This window comes from Alosa sapidissima, chromosome 14, assembly GCF_018492685.1.
Source record: "Alosa sapidissima isolate fAloSap1 chromosome 14, fAloSap1.pri, whole genome shotgun sequence".
NCBI classification, from domain to species: Eukaryota; Metazoa; Chordata; class Actinopteri; order Clupeiformes; family Clupeidae; genus Alosa; species Alosa sapidissima.
Window position 1 is genome coordinate 4,278,276 of NC_055970.1, and position 18,685 is coordinate 4,296,960.

General features: G+C 42.8%; 1 protein-coding gene across 1 annotated transcript; it reads right to left on the minus strand.

Moving 5' to 3' along the window:
- Nucleotides 1–25: 25 nt before the first annotated feature.
- spg7 (SPG7 matrix AAA peptidase subunit, paraplegin) lies at nt 26–7,276 on the minus strand. Its single transcript, XM_042061862.1, has 17 exons — nt 6,464–7,276; nt 6,156–6,252; nt 5,993–6,076; nt 5,651–5,892; nt 5,410–5,549; nt 5,118–5,220; nt 4,907–5,032; nt 4,650–4,812; nt 4,018–4,191; nt 3,540–3,664; nt 3,327–3,429; nt 2,996–3,106; nt 2,658–2,773; nt 2,000–2,156; nt 1,580–1,743; nt 1,292–1,369; nt 26–918 (listed from the first exon to the last, which is right to left on the minus strand). The coding sequence occupies exons 1-17, from the start codon at nt 6,707–6,709 to the stop codon at nt 709–711; spliced, it is 2,439 nt and encodes an 812-aa protein (XP_041917796.1). The 5' UTR covers nt 6,710–7,276; the 3' UTR covers nt 26–708.
- Between the last annotated feature and the right edge of the window lie 11,409 nt (nt 7,277–18,685).

Genomic DNA, 18,685 nt, shown 5'->3' on the forward strand with positions numbered 1-18,685 from the left:
GACATCACATTCATCAACTAAACACTACACTTATTAGGATTTATTTGAACACACACATTATACAGCTTTGTTTGATCTGGGCGCAATATGGTTGCATTAGCCTACCAGCGTTGAGCATCGCTGCATTAGCCTACCAGTGGTCTGCAGCCAAATCTGAATAAGTTTTTCCTCATGTTCCTCGTACTGAAAACACTTGGCACCCACAGTGACTATATTTCTTTCCTATGGTACTTGGAATATCTGAATGCAGCAGGGATCTCATTCTTTACAGGTAACAGACAGTTAGGAAAAACATAAACCTGAATATTGAAACCATGGAATGGCTGTGTAATCTCTACAAAGGAGCTTAATCCTTTCAGGACCATATTTGGCTAATTTGTGAATTTTATTGCATTCTCTTCTCTCGTCCCTTCTCTGTACAAACAACGGTTCCTGTACAAACATTGCCCATTACATTCAATTAAAACAGACATAGTTATAATTATTTTCCACTCCATTCATTCAGTTCAGCATACAGTACGGTAGGAACCTTACCTTTGTTCTTTTTCAGTCGCAAAAAAACTATCTGCAAAGAAACGTTCAACTTCAAGATCAGTTCACTGCAATCAGAGTATGTCGGCTGGCAACATAAAAAAAGTGACCATCTACGGAACATCTCTAGCACCATGAAGCCAGTCCTGTGCCTTGGGGTAGGCCCCTAGACAGAGTTCACGCGAGGTTGTAGTCCTCTTCGCCATCCTTCCTGGGAGGTGGTTGGGGCCGGCGAGGCTCGTCCTCCCCAGTGTCCTGCTTGTCCTTCTCGGCCTCGAGCCACGTCTGTGGGGCGATCATCTTCTTGGGCCCATGTGGTGGGGGGCCGAGCAGAGCCTCAATGTCCTCATAGTTCACTACTTCACGCTCCAGCAATGTGTTGGCCAGCTGATAAGGTCGCAGGGAACGGACGGACGGATGACAGATGAATGCGACAGAGAAAAACAAAACAAGAGAGAGAATGCAACAGAAAAGAAAGTGATGAATATTAAATGTGTGAATTTGATATATGATCTCTGGATAATCGGAATCCTTTGTATGTGTGGCAGTGGAAATATGTATACTAAATACGTTATAGATTATTTTTCTCACTGTTTATGCAGTGTTTTCTATTGTACAATAATAATGATAAAATCCAGAGCCACTGAGTTAAAGTGTAACTCCGGAGTAAAACCAACCTAGGGTCTATTTACGTTAGTTAACAAGTTTGAAACTTTTGATTGAGAGCAACACTTCCTACACTTTAAGATGGCAGACTCACCACTATGAGTTTATCCCTGTTGTCCAGAAGCAGCTTTTCTGTCTGTCTGTATGCACGAGCCACGAGCATTTGAGCCTCCTGATATACCAATTAAAAATTGCACACAAGAATGCATACAAGAACAAATGGCAATTTATTCAAAAGCGTAAACAATTACTATATTTGAATACTAATCAATATAGAGTAAAGAGTACTACTGATTACAGATTGTTCAAGTTTTAGTTATACATTTGGCATCATTCCATTTGAGTGAGTTAGCTGTTGCTAATGGAGACCATGATGACTCACGTGGTCCATCTGCTCCGCGAGGCCCTGGCTGAAGGGCCTGCGCCCAATGGCTCCCTGCTCCTCCGAGTCCGGGAAAGACACCTGACCCACACTAGGGGACATGCCGTACTGCTTCACCATTGAGTAGGCCACCCGTGTTACCTTCCTCAGGTCATCCTGGGCACCTGACACAGGGCAAACACATATAGCTATGAGTGATGGATGATTATTATTGCTATGTATAGACAAACACACGTGGTTTGACATTGAAATCAGCATATCCTAAGGTTGTTGGCAAGAATCAAGCCTTTTACTCGCCTGTGGTGTTTGTGAGAGAGAGTGTGTGATTTTGAGTGTGTGTGTGTGTGTGTGTGTGTGTGTGTATGAATGAGGTGATGTGTGTGTTATGAGTGTTTCCCAGTGGTTCCATGAGAGCTCCACCTGTGGTGACTTTGTTGAATGTGATGGCCTCAGATGCTCGCCCACCCAGTGCCATGCACATCCGCTCACACAGCTGCTCTTTGGTGAAGAGGTACTGGTCCCTGGGCAGGATCTGGGCAAACCCCAGGGCAGCATTGGTCCTGGGGGCAATGGACACCTGAAAAACATGCAGTACACAAAAAAATACATAATACTGTACATTTTCACAGTGAAGTTACCTTGAAGCATACATTACACATTTACAATCTGTATTTATCTGTACACAGGGTTCCCACCCTTTCCTCGATGTCAAATTCAAGGGCTTTCCCGGTCCTCGCCTCTCAAATTCAAGGACCCACACACGGCAGAACAAGACACGAGACGTGAACGAGGTGTAATTTATCAATGTGGCACTAATTCAGTTGGTGGTACAGTAGTTCACTTTTGGTGATGTCCAAACAGATGATTCAGGACAAATTGGCAATCTTGCTTGTGCGTTTGAAAATTGTAGCATATTGAATGCTACTTTCATCATATTTAAGCACTTTCAATGACCTATACACATTTATGTCCATTTTCAAAAACTTTCCAGGGCCTTTATTTTTTCAAATTCACAAACTTTCAAGGATTTCAAGGACCCATGGGAACCCTGTGTACAGAGAGTAGTTTGTTTGTTCACCTTCATGACTGCCTCGGTATGTTCAAGCAGCCACCCAACCAAAGCATGACCAGACTCATGAAAAGCAACCACTCTCTGCTCCTCTTTGGATAGGATCTTACTTTTCTTTACACTTCCTGAACACACACAGCAGAAACAAAGGATACTCAGTGGGTCATAAAAGTATGCCAGCACAGTACAATGGAGAGATGGAAAATAGAATGCAGTTTTTAGATAAAAGAAAGACATAACATATTTTACAGCTCTATAAAATACACCCTATATTACAATCCATTTAAGTAGGTGTCTTGTAAAACGCATGCTACAGACAAAGCCAACGCTGTAATGTTGTCTATTACCTGCAATGACCCTCTCCACTGCATACTCAAAGTTGAACGTGTCTATGGACTTGTATCCTTCTCTGGCAGCGTGTAAGGCAGCCTCATTACAGATGTTGGCAATGTCGGCACCTGAGATACAAGCCAACATATCAAAACAATGTCTTTTTAGGTGTTCAGTGGAATTATATAGGCATGACATGACGAATGCTATGTTTAACTAGGATTTGTGTGAATAATGAATGTGGAAGACATGCCATCTTTGAAGTGTTAATTATAAACAATGACAATATAATGCAATCAGGGTGGATAAGAGCATGTTTGAGCATGTGGGATAGGGCCTCTAACTCACCACTGAAGCCGGGGGTGAGCTCAGCCAGGCGCAGGGAGTAGAAGTTGGCCGGCTGGGTGAGCTTGAGGATCTTCAAGTGCTGCTCAAAGATCTCCTTCCTCTCCTGAAGAATGAGTATAGCAAACACCAAGCAATCAACGCCCACATTAAAAATACCACAACACACAGGTCTTTGCAGTAGGTAGACGAAATTAGATTTAAACACTCATGTACCTGTAAGGTGGGGAGGTCAATGAAAATATGTCTGTCTAATCTCCCGGGTCTCATAAGTGCATTGTCCAAAATGTCTGCCCGGTTTGTGGAGGCCAAAACAATCACATGATCTGTGGTTCCCATTCCTATAAGAAAGACATTTGTTGGTTGGAAGAATTGAGTGATGCATCAGTCTCCCTTCACTGCAATGTCTCTTCATCTTACCCAGGTGTGGTGGTAAAAAAAGAGGTGGGTAAACTAACTCAAATTTTGTCATCACTGAGGTGGACCACATCATAGGCTACCGGATAAAACATTCAAAACAGGTTCAGAAACAGTGGAGGTTATTGCCCAATGCTTGTATCACCAGTTCTTATAAGCACTAAACTGTGTGTAGCCTTAATGCTATTTATAGGTACATAGACACAATTTCACAACTACAGGAGGAGTGTAAATGGCACTTGTGTGCGTTCAGCCTCCACTAGAGCCCTGATCTTACCGTCCATCTCGACTAGTAACTGATTAAGCGTTTGCTCTTCCTCGGTGTTGGAGAAGCCGGACATATTGGTGGAGCGTTTCTTTCCTACAGCATCAATCTCATCTATGTAGACGATACAGGGGGCCCGGGCGCGCGCCTCTTTAAACAAACTTCGGACTCTGGCAGCACCGAGACCTAATCACAAACATACATGAGCGCCTATCAAAACTCTCAGAAGAAACACAGTTGAAATGGTCAACATAAAGCATTTCATTCACATCACTTCATCTTTACCAGAAGAGTAGGCAGTGACATACAGATAACAGAAACACAATTACAATAGAGCAGCAAGTTAATGAGTTCAGTTCATTTTTATTATTAAGTAGTTCTAAATCTACACTGAACGGTACTGAAGACCACAAATTCACAGCTGTTCAGTTTTCACCAATAACATAGATCTGCACATAGGTTCTCTCCATGCGTGGAGCTTCATGGCGTGATGACATAGGTGCTCTGAAACGCCACGCTGGTATGTAGCATACGCAATGCTACAAACCAGAACTATGTCATTTGGACCTATTCACTGGGCAGAGCAGGTTTTTACAACAAATCAGATATCAGTTAATCTGAAAGCATAAAATTCACCATCTCACCTCCAATGACTTCAACAAATTCAGACCCTGCCATGGCAAGGAAAGGCACTTGAGCTTCGGTTGCCACTGCCTTAGCCAGTAGGGTCTTCCCACATCCTGGAGGCCCCAACAGCAAGGAGCCCTTGGGGACCTTGGCCCCCAGCTGGAGGTACCTGTCTGGGTTCTAAAAATAAGAGCCCCTTGTCAGAAAAAAAAGGCTATTGTCAGGGATGTTATGGTAAAAAGATGAAACTCTCGAACTTCACACTTGCCCTCACCTTTAAATAGTCAACAAACTCTTTTACTTCCATCTTTGCTTCATGCATCCCTGCAACATCCTTGAAGCTGACTCCCTTTCCAGATTTACCATCCACAATAGTGAACTTGGCCATTTTTAGCTGATTCTGTTCGAGAGAGAAAAGGAGAATGCCATATCAACGAGGAGAATATGCTTGTTATGATGACTCGCTTGAATCGAGAGAAACTCACAAAAGCACTGAAGCCTCCTTCTCTGCCTCCCATGCCTGCAAGTCGGAAGATGTACCAGAGGATGGCCACCCCAATAGCAGCCATGCCAAGCGCATACAGTGCACTATGACAAAATACACAGTGGTGAAAGAGTTTACATATATGTCAAATTGATTCAGAGTTTTAGATATTCTCCACCTTATTATAGCCAGGTATTTAACTTGTTAAAATCAAACAAAATGTTATAGATGGGGCATATTCCATAACCACAGGGGTCATTCCGTTTTATATGCTGTAAGAAGAATCCACTCACTTTCCAAAGAAACCAGTGCGTCTGTATGAAACTGGGATTCTGTCTTTGGCATCAACGTTGAGCTCCTCCTCAGCTGCACGTAGCTTCTCTTCAAACTTGTCGATGTTGGCCACCTGCATGCGATACATCAGGGCCAGCCTCTGCAAAGAGAAGCAACCACATCAGTACTCAAGCACTTGGTGAATGAATGTCACGAGTTCTGAAAGGCATCTTGACTTAATGACATAATCGGCCAACATACGGGTCTTCCAAAGATGACTGCTCCAGGGTGGAGGAAAATCTCCACAATGTCACTCTCAGGAACCACCTGCACGCGAGACACTTCTCCCTTTGCCAGCATCTCGTGCACAAAGTCGTTCCAGGAGATGTTTCCCCCGCTAGTGTTGATGGAATTAAGGACACTCATGATGAGTGCGATGATAAAGAGGGTTCGCAGGCGCTCGCGATACATTTGGTCCTCTTGCTCTCGACGTTTCTTCTCCTCTAAGGAGTTGATGAGATAACAAAGCACAGATGAAGCAGAACACCCATATAGCCTATTCATTACTGTGAAATTGAAAGGACACCTCAAACCAACTGATACCTTCATCTTCTTCAGGAGTCTTGCCCTTGCCTCCATCTTTCTTCTCTTTACGTGACTGAGAGGTGCTAAAGTAATGGAGGCCGCCTGGCAACAGATGTTTGTTACACTGAGTATTATGTTCTCTACCACCATTGCATTCAGTATAGCTACCATGGACACTCACCTAATATCTTCCATAATCCACCTTGGTTCAGTATCTGTTGATTTTCATGCAATGTCCTGGTGAGCCCTAGTATTCTTGGATACAACGGTGTGTTGAGCTACATAACAAGTAAATGGTTTAAAAAACAATCGTTAGACTGGCAATTACGTTCAATATGCAATTCAAAGTGAGCAGTGAATAGGCTAGCCTCTTATATCTCCACACAGAAGTCACAGCACAAATGGTTGGGTTAAAAACAGAGTGCAAGTGGACTGACTAAGTACCACATTAAAAAAAACTTTTATTAAAAACATTGGATAATCTCTTACCTTGGTATGAAGTGATTTAAACTCACGATTCGTTTGTGGAGGTAATATCACACCTAACTTAGGTTTCAACAGCTCTTTGCAACCAGAACACGATTCCAGCTTTCGGTGAATAATTCTACTAGCGACATTGTCAAGATTTCCTGAGGCGCCGTTTCTGTGACGAGATATTAATGTCCAAACTTGACTTCCTTTGATATGCTTAACGTTCCATGACTTGCTATAACGTTGCAAAAGTAACGCAGCCATTGCAACTTCACGCTAATGTTACCTAACTAGATCGTTGAAACAGTTGTCGCGTACATAACCTAGCCGATGACGGCATGTAGAACAAGCCAATTAAAATATAATTTTTGTAATTTTATTTGTTGACAGTCTATGTGTACTAATATCATTGTCCTTGCTATCAAGACAACATAGGCCTAGCTCCAATCCTTGTTAGCTAGCCGCCTGTGCTGTCAGACTGTAAACTGGCCCTTACTCAACAACCAAAGATGTTGTAACAGCAAATGATACACCTCTTGTCGCAATTACACGTGAGAACAACTCTTGGTTATTCAAAGGGCATCGCGCTGGTTAAAGCTAAGCAATTTCGCAACCTTCAGCAGTTTCAGATCTCTGTCCACTTGCAATATCTTGATAATCCCTGCCTTGAAAATGTTTGGCTTCTCAGTCTCCCAGTAGAAACACTACTGTAAATTGATTCCTTGCAAAGCAGCTTACATTTGCATCAACAACGTTGCTGTGGGTAAAAATTAAACTGCCTACAGTAAGAAATGTGTACCAGCAACTAAACTCCATATAGTACTAAAATGGTGGATGAGGAAAACGTTCATGACGTCATCAACAATGCGCGAAGAAACAGTAACCCTCGCGCGGAGTGTTGACGCAATATATTTATTTTTTATGTTTTGATCCTGGAGCAACGTAGGCCATTAACATTTTACAGTAGTGACAATCTTTCTGTATCGCCAGTAGTCAAAGTGTTGTGTACTAGTAAAGTGTTATTATATTGTATTATTATTGAATGTTGTTTTAAACGAAGATTACGGATGATCACAGGAACTAAACAGCACATCAACAACTTGCCCACTTGAAACAGAAGTAGCGCTATTGTCCTATAGGCCTACAACAAAAATAATGGGTGTAGGCTTACAGTAACATATGAAGGATATTGTTTTGTATCAATGGATGAATGCTGAATGGTAGGCTACAGAAATGATGGTAGGCTATAATATGTAGGCCTATTGAGTGACTGATTGCATTCTCTAAGCAAAATCTATTTTATTATATTCAAGATCTGTTCACCTTCACTGCCTCACCTTTTACGATCGGTGACCCCAATGTTTTGCAACTAGGCCTACAGTGGTTTTGAATTATTTTGCTTTCACTTTACTGTGACTCCATATAGAATCCTTTAGGGGTTGAAAGTGTCATAGCCACAGTGTCCTCAACCGGCGAAGATGATCTAACCTCTACTATTTTTTTGTCTTCTGCAAATGTCATATTAGTTTCAAACAAATTAATTTTCTTAAAATAGTTATATATATAGATATATACACTCTATCCTTGCACTGTTGCACTGTTGGACTTACTCATTTGCACTATCACCATGCCCACTATCACCATTGCACTATCACCATGACACTCACTCACACAGAGCACCTTACCTTACCTTACTATGAACAGAGAATCACAGGCTCAGTCCCTGCCTCAGTCATTGCAAGTGCCTCTTGATTGATTAATCACCACTATGTGGATACTGTTTTTAGAATTGATTTAGATTAAGTGTTAGTTAGTATAATTTGTATTTTAGTATATTCTTTATCTTCTACTGTCCTTATTGCTTAGTTGTGTTTTTATATTATATATATATTATATATAATAATATATCATTTTTATATTATATATTACTTTTTCTGCTGTTAGTGAATGTGTGTGTGTTGTCTATATGCTACTGAGACCTTGAATTTTCCCTGGGGATTAATAACATATCTATCTATCTATCTATCTATCTATCTATCTATCTATCTATCTAAAAGAAAGTTGTAATATGTCAATATGGTAGGCGACTTACAAACCGTGGAAGAACCATAAATTAAACGAAATAATGAAAGGCATCAGACAATATTGATGGAATTCCCCAAAACTTGTCTCATCTGCGGACCACATTAGTGTCAATCTCAATGCAGAGGTTTTAAAAGATTAAAAATGTAATTACAAATTGGCAAGAGCTGCTTTTAAAGGTACCAGCAGGTGGAGCTATTGTCCAACCCCAGTGTTCATGTGATGTTTACGTTTCATGACAAGGTTTAGAAAACAAACTCTACTTTGCATGATCATTTAATACAAGATTATGGTTAATTGTGATCATTTGTTTGTGCAGTTTGTCAAGTTCTAAGCAGAGGTTAATTTACCAAATCAGGGTTAGTTATGGTAAACCTCCAAAAAGTAGAATCCAGATGGCTTAATTTTCCTTCATTCTTTTATTGTGAGGTGTACTTACTTTAAGTTAACTTAAACAGGAAATCAAGCCTATTTGGAATACCCCAATAGCCTATTTGTTAGGCATTTGAAGAGAGCAGTAGGCCTATACAGGCTATGTCCGTAATAGGCTATAGAAAAATAAGAAAGTAATTGCAAAATGATAATTTTCGAGCTATCTCCTCTCAAATGACATGCTTTAACAGATATTACACACAAAACAGGAGACAGGACTGATTGTATGTTGAAAGATGACATTTGCATGGAACTACTGTAGAAGTAGGCTATACTGCATCATTACCATCAGAATATAAAGAATGAGAAGAGAATCCGAAGGTAAATACTGGACATTCTGAGAAGAGTTGTCAATGTATTTTGATGAAAAGCAAAATAAAAACAATTTGTGATGTCACACAGACAAACACCTAAAATGACCAATGCGAACTGAAAATACCCTGCGCTCTAAATCTTAACCAATCACATTTTGTCTTTCATTATCGAGACGTTGCTCCAAATGACACTGGCTGCCATCTGATGAAAAAAATAATCTATCAATTTTGTTAACTTATTGTTTTATACAAGTGACTAAATACAAAGCATTTGTTTAGCTAAACCTGTAGTATGGATAATGAAAATTTCCAACCTAACCTCTACATAACTCGATTCACAATGGCGTCATTTTTGTAACCACCCATATTCAACAGCCAATCAGATTTTGCGTCTCTCTCTGTTTGTTCCATTTTCGTCAGCATCGAAGCTAAAGTCAAAGGCCGCTTGGAAACGGTTCGCAAGGAGTTGGTCAGAGAGGATTAAGCCGAAACTCGGTTATACATTTCTTTAAATCAAAGCAGCAAGCCTTACATTAAAATTGTGCAACAGTTTTGTTTGTGGTGCTTCTTTAGTAGCGATGGAGGGGACACACTCGCTCTGATAATACATCTGTTGGAATCTTGGAAGATATTTTCATCGCTTGGGGTTTTCAGGATTTAGCTAGCCAGCTAGTCAAGGTGCTAGCTCGCTAGCCTTGCTTGGTGTGACTGTGGACTGAAATGTGTGCCGTTCTTGTCGGATGTCCCTGGACGGCAGCTTACTGAGAAGGCCCCAAATGGGAAAAACAAGCATCGGAGAGGAATGTGAAGTATAAACTTGTAGATGTAGTTCATTTTTGATCGAAGGTAAGGCATACTTTTGTAGTTCTTCACTTACCTGCTCCACAACAACCAAATATAAGCCTGCGTAGCAAATTAAAGGGAAGCTAGCTAGCCTGCTAGCTTGTTGGCTAATTGTACGCTAGCTAGGGTTAAGTTGTTTAATTGTATGTTATTGCTATCGAGGTAGCAAACATTGTAGTGTTCAATTCCAGTCTTGGAAGAGTTGAGTTGCAACATTTGCCAATTCCGTCTGACAAGAGACGGTTATAGGATATTGAGGTGAAAATGCTTTATTTTGTGTAATCAGTTGGTGTCATTTAATATGATCCTTTAATGTGAAATCTAACGTTATTTGAACATTGTTGCTGTTGATGAATGGTAACTAACGTTAACCCAGCTAGAAATAGACTTACTCTGCAGCTTCTCATTGATTTTGTCCATGTACGAGTATAGCCCCATTTTAATATGGGGTTAATGTTATGCATAATGTATGTGAACTTGCAGTGGTTGATGTATAGCGTTAATAAACCATAATTTAAAAGGAACAATCTTTGGAATCCGTAAATATAGATTATCTGTGTAGTCTAGGTAGCTAGCAAGTAAGCAAGCTCTTTTTTGTTTGATTTATGGTTAGCCTGGTTTTCCTTGTCCGCTAGTTTATCTACAAACAACATTTGTTGATTCTGTAACTTAAAATGCAAGTAGGCCTAGACCTAATCTATGACGACACTCAAATGATTATACTTAACTACTTGAATTTTAAGATACTCCAACATTTCAATGTGAAGATCTCCCGTGAACTAGCCAAGTCTTTAGAATGGTCATAGTGATACCACGTTTGATTCTAGTGAAATAGGCTATGCTTTGGTATTTGCATTTTCTTGAAATCCATACGTTCATCAGCGGTACGCTGAAACATAGATACATACACATATTTACATTTACCTAATGAATTGGGTTTTAATACACGGTTATAATATTATTTGGTGAAATAGTGACCAGATTGGTTTGTTTTGAAGGACCAACATAAGCCGTGGCATGGGAATGGAAACGCACCTCAATTTTTTCGTTCTTGCATCAAGTTGGTCTTTAGAAAACAGACCCTTTCATTACCTTTACACACTTTCCCGTTATCTTCGGTAATGTTACTCTCGAGTTGTTTTAGTGCTGTAAACATCGCCGGACCTTTCATCTTCACGAACATTGGAACAGGGACAGAATGGTCATGTGCTGCTAAGGTGTTCATGGCGTAGGAACATTAAAGAAAGTTGAAGGACACCATCCATGTTGTAGTTCCCTCTCTGTGTGTTACCAAATTGTGTTACGTTAAACATCAGGTTTCACCATGAACATCTTGTGCTTTTTGTGTCTATCAAAGATGTGCCATTACGTATATAGGTAGGCTGAGGCTCTGCAATTTTGAAATAATTGGACTCTTGTACTGCTTAGACACAATTCTCGTCCCGTGGGTTCGAGAGTGATGCAGAGCGAAAGGGAGCAAGATAGCTTGCTTGTGTGCACTCAGATGGCCTGTGCTCTGAAGGAAGGCTTGTGCCTAGGTGCTGTTGGTGCAGTAGCGGTGCTGGGGAAAACACTGCAGCATGCCTGCCTGACTGCCTGCTGTATTGCTTTGCAGATATTGCTAGAGCAGCTTACTTCAAGTGTTTGCCTTACAACTGGGTGCAAATGCAGCAGTGCAATAAGATGGAGGCCTCTCTTATGTCTTTTTTGTTGTATTTGTTTAATTGTTGCGCAGAAGATCTCACCCCCCCCCCCCCCCCACCCCCCCTCGTTTTCACATCCTGCCCCCATTCTCATGTTTTGCAGTCACACACTGTGAGCAGTTCCAGATAGAGTTTTCACTTTTAAGTCTTTAGGGTGGCTTGCAACATCTCTCTGTGCCATGGAGCTTGAGTTTTGCAAGAGCCCAGTGCCTGCCCTGTAACCCTTGCCCTGTGTCTGGTTCTCATCATCCCTAAGATGGACCTTCTCACTATCCCTTCTGTTGCAAAAAAAGAGAGGCAGGAAATGGCGTTAGCATGGAGGTCAAGGGGTCATCTGCTATGTTATTGGGACCTGGAGGTTCTCAGTGCTCTCCTGTTCTGCATTCCCCATTTGTATAGCCTGACTCTGAATGGAGTGGTGTCTTCAGCCAAGTCAGCACATGCCCAACTAGCCTGTAGCATGGCTGAAATAGGGTTTGCACTTACCAGTCCTGGTGTGCCTTTGGCCTTGCATGGCTTAGATAGATACTTTATTGATCCCCAAGGGGAAATTCAAGGTCTCAGTAGCATACAGACATCACACACAACATTCACTAACATTAAATGGAGGCCAGGCCGTGGTACGGCTTTGGCTACTTACAGATTTGGATAGTGGAAGCTGTACAATAAAGTAGTGCAACATGCTGTTCCAACAGGTGTGAGGAAAGGCACATTTTGTGGGATTATCTTCTCAGGTTTGTGAATGGGGTGATGTAATTTGAAGTCTGAAAGAAATTCAATGTAGTTTGTGTGATGAACTGTAACCTAACTGATGTTTGTGCTCGGCTAGTTTATCATATGCCATCTTGGAGAGCCACTAATGGCATTGCCTATGTTGGCTTCGGTTGGTGAGTCAGTTTTTTGTTTCCAGACTATATCTCCACTCTGTTATCGTTTAGATTAGTCTGCAAACTCTCAACTGAAAAGCCTTGGTGGGAAGTGGGATAAAGAGGAAATGCTTTCATTTTTAATTATGGCTATGACAATGGACCTCTTCTCTACTAGTTTTGCAAGAACAGTTTTACTACTGTTATTACAGAGCTGACCCCATACACTGGCAATAGGATTTGGACCAAAGGTCACTAGCAGCATGAATTTCTCAGAGTTTAACCAAGTGCAAAGTTTCAAGATAACAGTGAACGAAACAAATACATGCCAGAAAGTAGGACTAGCCTACACCTGTGCACCAGCTTTCAAAGTTTGTGCAAGACCTCAAGTCGTGAGAAGAGACACTTGCATAATCTGCCTGTGCCACATCAGCAGGGTATATTTAAACGACTAGCTCCGCGGCAGGTCCTCTGAGGATGTCTGGCCACATCCAAATCCTCTTCCTGTTTTTGAGCCTTGCTAGAGCTGCAGTAGCCATGCAGGTCTGCACAACAACAGTTTTAATGAGACTTGGAAGTGTCTCTACCTTTGCTGAGGAGTTACTCTAGCACCTCTAACTAGGCCTAGATGGTTTTTTTCCCTTCTCTTCTGAAAGGCTTGTGTGGTCGCGTGTTTACTCTTTCTATTCACCACACGGGGTATGTATGGGCAGGTTAAGACCTGATGTTTTTGTCAGGGGGGTGAGAAGCTTACCTGACCACAGTCACACAGTCTTCACTGCACCGTGAGGCTAAGTGAGGCTTTTTTGTGCCTCCAGAAGGTTTGCCAGCAATCAGTATGTTTACATGCATAGTTAAGTTGAGCTACGGTTATAGCTCGGCTAGGCCATTTAATTGGACTACTGTTCATGTCCCAGTATATAAGCATGGGAGGGGCAGACATTGGTGCCGTGTGGTCCTGGGGAGGGAATTGTTGAGCATGCATGCACACGTATGCAAGAGTAATTCAACTCCCAGCGCATTATCTGGGTGTGTCAGAGCATTATCTGTAGTGCAATTTCAGCCGGACTAACATGTTTACATGTATTTAAAAAATCTGTTTTTTGTCAGACCAGGGGTGCTTTTCCCAAAAGCATAGTTGCTAACCTGTTAGCTACTTGGTTGGCAATGGGAAATTGCATTGCAACCAACAAAGTTGCTAACTTAGTTGTCAACTTTCTTGTTACATAGTTCTTTGTGAGGTCCAAAGAATCCCAAGCTCTAGTCTAGTTACTTGCACAAGGGCAGAGCACAAGGGCAGAACTTTAAAAGGCGTTCTGCTAACTTAGAAAGGTGCTAACTTAGTTAGCAACTATGCTTTTGGGAAACGCACCCCAGCACAGTAATTCATTTTGCTTTAACGTCATGTAAATCTACTGACTATTAACTGTGCCATACATGAATGGGGGAACACGGGATAGTGGTGGACTGGCACCCCTGTGACTGTGATCACAGTTCACATGCAACACCCATTCAGAGCTAGCCTGACTTGGCCTGGCCCTGAGGATGCTAGCTGCTGTTAATGCCATGGCAGCGTTGTGAGGAGGACTGAAGTAACCTGTGTGTGACTTTAGTGGCTGTAATTAGAAAGACAGGGCGGTGAGGGTGACAGCCAAAGTAGTAGGCTAGTGCAGCCGCAGCAGAGAGCCTCCACTAGCTGTTGGGCAGCGTTTGACACGCTGCTGCTCTCCTCCCTCATCCACCTCCGCAGAGCCGAGGCTCGAGGGCTGACGAGCCTGTAAACAGGAACAGCCTCTCTGTGCCATCTTTCTCTCTCTCTCTCTCTCTCTCTCTCTCTCTCTCTCTCTCTCTCTCTCTCTCTCTCTCTCTCTCTCTCTCTCTCTCTCTCTCTCTCTCTCTCTCTCTCTCTCTCTCTCTCTCTGTGACCAAGCTTCTCTCTCCTGAGGTGTAAATCTTTTATAGCTGCTGCTCACCCCACCCCCACCCAATCTCCTTACACAGTCAAATGCCGTTTAAACCCCTTTTGAAATCCAGCCTATCCTCCCCCCATTCTGCAAGCCACGTACTCCTACATCACAGAGGGCCGAATGAAGTCCAGTTCCCATTTGCCCTTATGGTTGTTTATTTACTGGTAAATTTTCAGTATTTTTCAAAAGTAATATATAAGGTTTTCTCGCTCATCCATCATCCAGCAACCAGTAGGGCTTGGTTCCAGTCGGGCTGATAAAATGGTTTTTATTATTGGGCTATATATTTTTTTTTTTCATTCCTCGCCTTGAGCATCAAAGCAAAGGCAATGTTCACTCCTTTGCCTCTTCTGCAAATTTAACTGTGTGCCGTTACTCCCTGGTCCCTTTTGATCTCTCCCCTCTGAGGTGCTCTTGAAGCAGAACGCCTTTTAAAGCTCTGCCCTTGTGCAAGTAACTAGACTAGAGCTTGGGATTCTTTGGACCTCACAAAGAACTATGTAACAAGAAAGGTGACATCACTAAGCTTATATGACTATGTTCACATATTTGCTGACTTTGTTTTAATTGTAGATGACATAAAGCGTAACATGGCGTTGGATGTGGGCTGGGCAGCTGTTTGTGAACGTGGGGAATCAGAGGAAGACTGTGTGTGTGCTCATATCCCCTGCACAACAGTTGGTATTTTGATGAGGCAGGAGGGAAGCCTGGTTTAAGCTCTGTGCCTTTAGGGACGGGGGAATGGAATTGCGTTGCAGTGAGCAGTGTTGTCACGGACATGTCTTCCCTTCCTTCAGCCACTGCTGAGAGAGAGAGAGAGAGAGAGAGAGAGCCCCCCCCCCCCCATCCTTTTTGTCTTTCTTTCTTTTACTCACTGTCCCTCTTTCTTTTTTTTTTAACTGCGTAGACAGGTGGCCACAGCTATGGCCAGAAGGACATCTGTGCTGTTTACTGCTCTGTCTGTGCCTCCTGCAGTCAGAACAGGAGTCAACAGGGCCTCAGCTTTGCATTCATGCTCTCATTCTCCCCCTCCCCGCGTTTTAGAGAGGACCTGCTCAATCAGCCTCCCGTACCAGTCCTCACTGGGACAGGACCGGCTGGGCCATGTGATCTCTCCTCGAGACCAAGGCTCTCAGAAGTTGTTATTTTGGATTTATGTAATGATACTGCACTCTCTCCCTCTCTCTCTGTCTTTCTCCCTCTCCCTCTCTCTCTCACTCTCACAAACTTGGTCTTTGTCCACCCCTCCTCCTTCCTGGTTGTGATGACTAGGGTGGGGGCTGGTGGTGGTGGTGGTGGCGCTGCTGCTTTGGCTGAATCTCAATCACAGGGAGCCTCTAGCTGAGTGCCGCTGCTGTCCTTTTGATGGGGCAGCTGCAGCCATTCACTCGGCCCCATTTCTATTGAAATGCACTGACAGGAAGGGGGGGGGAGGGGTAGATGGGTTGGCCTGGGTGCTCTATGCGTGACTGAAAAGCATACCTAAAAGCAAAGGACCAAAAGAGAGGAGAGGGACACACACACACACACACACACACACACACACACTGAGGGGGCAAGGCTAGAGCACTGGCTGTATGATGGTGCTGTACTTGTCACACAAAAGCCTTTAAGCACGTCCTTTTGACCAGCAGTACCAGCATTCGTGTCCAACTCTGCCTCACGCTGCCGGCCTGCATGTTTATTTTGAATCTGATGTGACATGGAGCGATTGCTAGAAGAAATATGAGGAAGTTACATAGGCTACTGTGTAAATAAGTACTTGTTATGTTGTGTTGCCATAGCATGGCAAGGTGGACATGGTGATAGTCGGTCAGGGTTTGTGTTATTCGCATGTAAGCACAATATGAGCGATGTGAGCTCATTGGGTGATACCAAGTGCAGTGTTTGTGCTATTTACTTGTGAGCTAATGTTGGTTGTTGACCATGGCATTTGATATTGCGCTACTCTTTAAGCTACTGGTTTTGGAGGCCTGATGTTTTTGTCTGGCTTGTAAAACTTAGACTAAGTTTGTCGTCTTAACCACTTTCCATACCCCTCCTTTGCCAGTGTGCGGAGTGATTCTATTCTTGGCCGACGTAAGCAAGCCCAGATCTTGCCAGAATTTTCCACTCTGAATGAGAGTGGCGATGGGGCACTAGAGTTGGAGGAAGCTACAGAGACATTTGCCACCAGAGCCTATTTAAAGCCTCAGCCAGATTCTCCAGAGGCCTGGACCAGAGCGCGTCCTTCAGGTGCCCTACCCCACCATGCCTAGTGCCGCCTCACGTCTACAAATCAGACCAAGACACTTCATCTGGGCAAGTCCAGATTTACGTCGAGACGTATATTTATCTATTTCCCTCTGCCCAGCAGCTAACTGGACAGCCACGGAATGTGCTGGTCTGGCAGAGCATAAACTGGTCAAAGAGTAGTTTATTCCCTTTCACAAATGGATTTTGTCCCATGCTGATCCAATGTGGAGATGGCTTGCCGCATCTTGGATTTGCTGGAGGGTGCTCACCAACATGGTGTGTTCAAGGAGAAAGCCAAAAAACTACACAAAGACTTCTCTGCCGATCCTCTTCGATTTTTGAAACATAAGTGTTCATTGAATCGATTGTAAAATCGATTTTTTTTAAGCCTAAAGACGTTTCCGTTTTCAACGCCAAATATAGGCCAATCCACAAACAACTAACAGGCATTAGGACGAATGTAAAGAGGGCGCTTGTAGACGCAAGCCAACAATATTTCTGATGATTTATTGGTGTGAAGTTTCGTGTACAATGACAAACAGGAGTGCAACATTCTCGAAAAACAATAAGCTGAGTGGACTGCCATTACATCAGTGACAAACATTACTGCAGGCTTCAACGTAGCTGTGTGTGTTTACGATTAGAAATGTCAAACAAATTTCGCCTACGTAGAACTCGATTGCACAGTTTGCATAGCCTACCGCTTTGTTCTTCTCCATAGTTTGATATACCAAAAATCTGAAGTACTTCCATATCGAACTCCTCAAGTTATTAGGGCCGATCACTCGTCTCTCTCATGTCGCACAGATTGATCGCGTTGTGCTCCATTTTTTGGCAAAACACGAGCAGCACAGCAGCTGATTGAAACAGCTGTTTCCGGTGCATAAAATTGGTGGGAATTTTCTTTTTAGCTTTCGCAATGCTTACTGCACTTCGGAATTCTTTTATATTCTTATATTCTTGTTTGTGAATTTTGTTACATCTATCCTTTTTATTTGTTTAATTCGTTTAAAATGAATAGTGTACATATTTGGTTAAAATCGATTCCCTATTTTAGTTTTCGAAACTTGTGTTGGTTGGTCCAATCGATTGTGCAATCGATTTTCGAACGTAAAGTGACCGCCCTATTGCCGATACATGTTGTGCCTTTATACATGCTGCTTAAAAGGAGGACTGGCATTGCAGACTGTTGGGGGGGGGGGGGGGGGAAGGGAGGCATGAAAGGGCATCAAAATAGGGAGATGTTGAGAGAAACCCAGTGATTGTGGAAGGTAGCTTTAGGATTTGGAAAAGGGATATGTGGAGCCTTTTTCTTGTTTGCATCTTCCACACTGCTCTGCTTGGATGTAGGTTTCATGTTTGTATTGTTGTAATAGCAGCCATCTATTTCAGACCACCACGACATGAGAATAGCAGATTTTTATCTGCGGCCCTGTCTCTGTGTCAGTGTGTCTGCGTGCAAGCGTGCGTTCATGCGTTTGTGCGTACATACGTATGTTTGCCTGCCCATATGTTGTATGTGTGTGTCTCCATCGTCTTTTGTCCCACTCACATTCTGTAATATAAGGGCTACTCATCCCGCCTGTCCCACGTTACAAAAGGTGCTTTTTATAGAAGCACTGCCTTTCCTGCTGTATGTGGGGCAGAGCAGGAGATGGTTTCCCCCCTCTTTAGGTATGCACGCCCATGATTTTTCACCTCCTTCTCTCTCGCTTACAGATGTAGTCATTAGTGGCCAGAAATATGAAGAGGCTTAAGCTGTGCCCGCACTGAGAGTCTTTGAAGGAAGGAGTGCGCG

Bases quoted from the DNA above. Each gene is read 5' to 3' on its own strand.
- spg7 (XM_042061862.1), bottom strand. From the start codon at position 6,709: ATGGCTGCGTTACTTTTGCAACGTTATAGCAAGTCATGGAACGTTAAG. The intron at 5,893-5,992 runs GTATCAGTTGGT...TCAACTCCTTAG, and splicing joins GACTCCTGAAGAAGATGAAG to AGGAGAAGAAACGTCGAGAG. The intron at 2,157-2,657 runs GTGAACAAACAA...CATGTTTTTCAG, and splicing joins ATACCGAGGCAGTCATGAAG to GTGTCCATTGCCCCCAGGAC.